This window comes from Lepidochelys olivacea (genome assembly GCF_965140295.1).
Source record: "Lepidochelys olivacea isolate rLepOli2 genome assembly, chromosome: 6".
In the NCBI taxonomy this organism is placed as follows: Eukaryota; Metazoa; Chordata; order Testudines; family Cheloniidae; genus Lepidochelys; species Lepidochelys olivacea.
Window position 1 is genome coordinate 72,711,261 of NC_140416.1, and position 6,231 is coordinate 72,717,491.

Genomic DNA, 6,231 nt, shown 5'->3' on the forward strand with positions numbered 1-6,231 from the left:
CTGGCTCCAGCTCTACTATGACATCCCAGAATAATTTTTTCTGTGATATCACAACAATCAAGGAATGCTGCTAAAGCTGACCCATAAGTGGTTTTTCTTGACTTCTCAAATTATTATGTAACCTGAAAGTTCATTTGCCTTCAGAGTAATAGCTGGGACATAAGGCCAAGTAAAGAGTATGAGAGAGCCAATAAAATTGGAACAAACTATGCCCCAGAAAGAAACAAGTTATAAAATGGCAGTGACAACCTAATTAGTGAATTCAGAAGGGACACTATCAATTTACATTTTTAAAATCTCTCATTTTATATACATCCTACTTGTACTACAAACAAACATTAGACTATTAAAAGGGACAGAAATTTTAGAAATCTAATTTTTTTTTTCTATTTAGAGAGTTTGTCCAAGCTGCAAAGATGCATTAAACAAAATAGAACAAAACAAAAACCCACCAATGAAAACAGACTAGTTAGTTTCATTTCCAGGATCAAGGTCTCATATTAACCTAATCATTCAATATTTTGGCTGGAAATACAAGGGGATACTTTAAAAATAAAATTAGGTTGTACAAAAATCTAAAACAAATGTAAATAAATATTTTCCTAGAACTTAAAAAGTTTAATTCTATTGCAATTTTATTTTAAACAGCTAGTCTAGTTTTTGGGGGATACATCTGACCCAACAATTTTTTCCCCCCACACTGAGTCTTCCGTGTGTATGTCTTGCAATTGGATAGCTCAGATCTGCCATGACATGACAGATTGATATACCTCTCTGAGAACACGGTCCTTTCATTGTCAAACTATGGACAGCAACATACCTCCACCATAAAAAAAATTTTTTTATACACTTAAGAGGGGAACTATTTGACTTGACAGTTAAAGGAAATGAGAAGGCAATATGAACATAAGATCACCTTTCATCCATAAGAATCTCAGAACAATTTACAAATCAGAGCCTAAATATACAAGCCTTCAATATGCACAAATGACCCCCAAAATTGAGTTCAGGAGAAACAGTAAAGAGGGCTTGCAGAACCAGGCACCACTTCACCCAGTGAAAGGCAACCTGCAACTAACATACACAATAGGAAATAATGATAAAAAACTGCTAATAGGATGTCACTTACTTTTGGACTAATGGGTCCCAAAACAGCACTGTATTACAAAATGAGTTTAGTAATTTCATCCAAGGTTAGTGGTTATTTGTCCACATAAAAAAATGCCACGTAGTTTTAACGGTCATATGCAATGTTTTTGTAGCCATGTTGGTCTCAGAATATTAGCGAGAGACATGGCGGGTGAAGTTGGCTTAATAAAAGATATTACCTCACCCACCTTCTCTCTCTATTTCGTAGTAAATTTATTCTGTTCAACGGCAGCCCAGTGGTGGAATTATTGGGGTGCTTCTGGTCAAGAATGGGGTACATAGAGGAAAGAGTAAAACTTTGCAAGGTGCCTGTTCACATTATGTATAGCTCAAACCAACATTATTAGCTCACGTCCAAGAGCAACAAGAAAAATCTTCACTCTTCCACTATATCAAAATGACAAACATGAATCAACATTATTTTTATTGTCCATCAGCCAAGTCAAACTGCCATGAAAACGGTCCAAGCCAGGCCCAGCACGGCCCACACAAAAAAAATCTACTTGTTTACCCTTTACCACGAAGATGAAAATTAAAACAAAAACTAATAAAAAAACAAACTATTTTCCCAACTACAAAAATACCCTGTCCATAGTAAGCAGAATTTTGTATGGCTGCCTTCTACATAGTCATTTAAAAACACAAGAAGCAGTGACACCTGATATAGCTTTTAACTTTCACACCCTTTTATTTTACTGACATGATTTACAGTAAGATTTACAATATATTCTTAGATGAGATCAAACTCTGAACAAACACACAGTCCAATCGTTAGTCCTTCTGCATGAATGGGAGTTTTGCAAGCACAAAGACTAATGACCAAGCTTCAACCAGAGTTCTCAGTTACTTACATTGCAACAAAATGTCTTTTCAAGTACCCGTATTTGTCTTTACTTGATGAGAAATTTGTAGATGAATACATTAAGGCAATAATGTTGTTCTTTCCTCTGTTGCTATGTGAAAGACACATACAAAACAGATGAAACTGTGAAACTAAGTGCTGTCAAACCACAAAGTAAATAAACAAAATGAAAAAATTAGAAAAAGTTGTTTTAAATTTTTCATTTATAGTGATCTCGAGTGTTACCTGCAACCCTTGTAGGTAAAAAAAGCTGTTCACACAGAAAAATGATCTTTAAGTTGACAGAGCCTTGTAAATTTTTACGTTAGTCTTCTGTTTACATTCAAGTACCTAGAAAAATTAAAAATGGACCCAAACTGAAATACCATAAGCAAATTTTCACCCCTCATTTCTAATATACTGTTGAAATCACTCAAACATCATTCTGCTGGTTTGTTAACAACAAAACTCCCCCAATCCCTCCAGAAAGCATCCCTGTCATATATTTGTTAAATATATTGTTTGGATAGTTTATCACTGTACATAAGCATTTTAACACAGCAACCCACTCAGTACTTCTAACAAGGGGTTCAGATTCAATTTGTTTTGTGGCTGGGTAACTAGAATCTAACAACTAACTGTCTCTGAATATTTGATTTTTTTTTAATTGGGATGCTCAAAATTTTATAAACACACTAATTAAAATAAAATTAATTTGTACTACAGCATCCTCTACATTGGTTCAAATTTTTTTAAAAAAGTGTTCTGCTCCTTTGATATTTAAAAAGGTCTTTTCAGCAAGAGAAAAGTGTCTATATATGAAAGTGACTATATATAAGAGAAAAATATTTCCTTTTCACTGACTTTTCAATTTTAGCGATCTGAGGAATTAGTTAACAGAAGATACAGCATTATCTAAGATGTGATTTTCAAGTCAATGTCATCTCATTAAGGTTAGACTTATTAGAAACACTAGCATCTGATATTCCTTGATATAGAAATAAATAGTAGTGTTCTACTGATAACAAAAAATAATTTGAATTGTTTATTGCTCTGGGAATTGGCAAAATGGTTAATATTTTGTCTTGAAAGCAATGCAACAAAATGCACTGGTAAATTTGGTTTTTTGGTATTTTATTTCTGATTCACTGTTCCTAAATACGAAAGGTTTCAGAGTAACAGCCGTGTTAGTCTGTATTCGCAAATAGAAAAGGAGTACTTGTGGCACCTTAGAGACTAATCAATTTATTTGAGCATAGCTTTCGTGAGCTACGGCTCACTCCATCGGAGCTGTAGCTCACGAAAGCTTATGATCAAATAAATTGGTTAGTCTCTAAGGTGCCACAAGTACTCCTTTTCTTTTTCCTAAATATGAAATTACCCTAATTATCTTCTTAACACTCCTTTCCTTAATAAATTTTGAAATTTAATAAAGAAAGTGATTTCTGGATTAATGTCTCTTTGAAAGCAATCTTCATTTTAAAAACAAAAAAAGAAAATCAGCAACAAAAAGTACAGGTTTCTCCAGGCTCCCTAGCAATAAGCAGTCTCTCCCCCATTGCACTCTAACATAAACTTCTTAGTCTCTCTTTCTATGCAGATCTAATCTGCAAGTGTGTTCAGTACAGACAGTGTACTGCACTGTGAATGGACAGCCAGGTATTTTATGAATGGAGTAGATCACGTGCTCCCAGCACCTCCCCGAGCTGATATTTCCCACATAATTCTGTCAACAAGCAATTTTAAAAAAAAAAAAAAAAATACAAGTAGACCTGGAAATCCTAACGTTCAAACTTCCTACAACAACCAGTCCGTTGACGTGCAGGAAAAGGCCTCTACAATTTGAAAGGCAGGTTTTGTTGAATGTCAACGGTGATGGTTTAATGGTTTTTTTTTATGAATGGAGATTGTGGTATGCAAATTAGAACGATTCACAAAAAAGAAAACATGGCGACTGCTTCTGCCTCGTTACACCGATACTGAAGCAATTCACCTTCTAAACCACCTCAGTGTAATGCTTCGTGCTTTACAGACTGGAGCTCAGGATTTCTCAAAACTCTTGTTATCCAACTTTGAAAATGTAGTCAATGTTTTAAAAAGAAAAATGCTTTTCCTTAACGAGGTATATCTTAAGGAATGAAGGTTTTATTTAGAGGAATGCATGCAAATAATTTGCCTCCCACTGCCAATGACATTTTTGTCATATAAATTAACTCACTATTAAAAATATTTTTTTTAAAAGCACACGACGGTTATTTTCCATCACCAAGAGTTGTCTCTGCACTATGACGAGCCACATCACTCGTAAAACAAATTATTAGCAAATGACTAAATTGTAAATCATTATTCTGGAAAGGATTACACAGCCTGTAGCAGTCAGAGCCAACAGTAACCCTTATGCACTTTATACCCTTAAGTGTTTCTGATAACGACTGAGATCAACCCACCGCAAAATACTTTGCGCTTCTGTTTTTCAACGCCATAAGACACATTTACTAGTAGAATATTATTTCTTCCACTCCATCCAAAATGTAAGTATCACAGACTAATAGGATAAATGGGTAGGACAAATATCTAAAAACCACATGAGGCCGACTGATTATCCAAGCTAGGTACATTAAAAATGTACGAGACTTGCTTTTCCCTTAAAAAAGAAGTCACAGCAGCTCATTTAAAAACAAACCAAAAAAAGCGTTAGGGAAAGGTTTAAACTTTATTTGCATTGAGTCATCCAATTAAAATTCAGCAGCAGTCTCCTGCAGGATGAAGCTCCCACACCCTAGTTTCCATGTGCAACATCTAGGAGATAAGATTTGATCCCAGGCGGCATGTGGAAGAGCGGGGTGCACTGTCAGTATGTTTGGACATTAAACCCCCACCGTTCCCCACCTTCAACACGCTACCTGGCCACTTTTTTGTCATGCTGTAATTGCACAGCACTTTCTTTCATAAAGATTGGGAGCCAGTCTCTATGAAGCTCCTCAACCACAAGAAGAGACCCTCAGGGTCTCCGTACGGATACGGACTGATGCGCAATATACACACGGGCACAGACCATCCAAAAAGCTAGAGCAACGCAGCGTTGAAATGCCAAAACGTAAAAGCAGGGGAGCCAGGAAACGGAGGAATCCGACGAAGATTAATAATATTTGCTTACTCGTTGTTAGAAGTCGCCGTCTCTTCGCTCATTTTCTCCTCACCGCGATCCGACAGCGAGATGGAGCAGCAGCAGCACCGACGCAGCCAGGGCGCAGCAAGAACTCACCAGAAACCTCACCATTGTTAACCCCCGGATCTGCCTCCCCGAGGGGAAGCACTAGCAACGCGGCAGGGGCAAGGGCAAGTCTTTCATCCGAGAGCCGCAGGGGACTTGGCTGTCCGGCGCTGGAGCGCAGCCCCCTGCCTCAGCGATGGTGGCAGCCGCAGCCCCTCCGGTCTTCAATGGGAGCAGGCTGGCGCCGGGGGAAGAGGAAGGCTCCCAGCAGCAGTGGACTCCGCGCCGCCGTCCTCCTGCTGCAGCTCATCTCCCGCTGCAGCTCCCTTCCGTGCCCTCCGCCTCCTCGCCGAGCGGGCTCTCCCCTCGCAGCGCGCCCCGGGGCAGCGGGGAGGGGAGCAGCCGCGGCAGAAATTCCTCCGACCAGCAGCGGCCGCGATCCGGGGGGAGCGGGGGAGGAAGGAAGTGGCGGGGGCAAGTCACCCACCCCTCCCTCCGCGAGCAACAGCCCCGAGCGAGGAACAAGCCGGGCGGCCCCGGGGGGTGGGGGTGGGGGTGGAGCGGGGAGGCGCTGTGAGGCAGCTGGGGGGATGGGGCGGCGGGGTGCGTCACGGCTGTTTGTGTGCGGAGAGGGGCAATGGGGGCGAGGAGCCAGCGGGCGTCCCGCGGCGGGGCGGAAGGGAGAAGCCCCCAGCTGGAGGCGGCGATAAGTTCAGCAGCCGCGTTCCGGCCCCAGCAGCAGCAACTCCATTAGCCGCAGCCCCGCGCTCTCCTCCCACCGCCTCCTCGCAGGAAAACTGGGCGGAAGCGTTGACTTCAGGCTCCTTCCGCCGCCACAGCTTAAATCCCACTAACCACGGGAGGGGGCCGGCAGCAGAGAAAATAATCCCCTCGGGCCCCCCCGCCCGCCCGCCCGCCGCTAGAGAGGGCTGCAGCGCCTCCCCTCGCAGTGTCTCCAGGGCAAGCTAGTTTCCTGAAAGTAGTTCCTTCCCTTCCACTCACTTCCCAAGGAGTTGTCAGTGTCACA

General features: G+C 41.4%; 1 protein-coding gene across 1 annotated transcript in view; it reads right to left on the bottom strand.

Moving 5' to 3' along the window:
* SPRED1 (sprouty related EVH1 domain containing 1) overlaps positions 1-6,028 on the bottom strand; it is a 122,233-nt gene extending 116,205 nt beyond the window's left edge. The window contains exon 1 of the mRNA XM_084629929.1: positions 5,148-6,028. Within this exon, the coding sequence (XP_084486055.1) occupies positions 5,148-5,179 (32 nt within the window). The 5' untranslated portion in view covers positions 5,180-6,028. The remainder of the gene's footprint in view (positions 1-5,147) is intronic.
* Between the last annotated feature and the right edge of the window lie 203 nt (positions 6,029-6,231).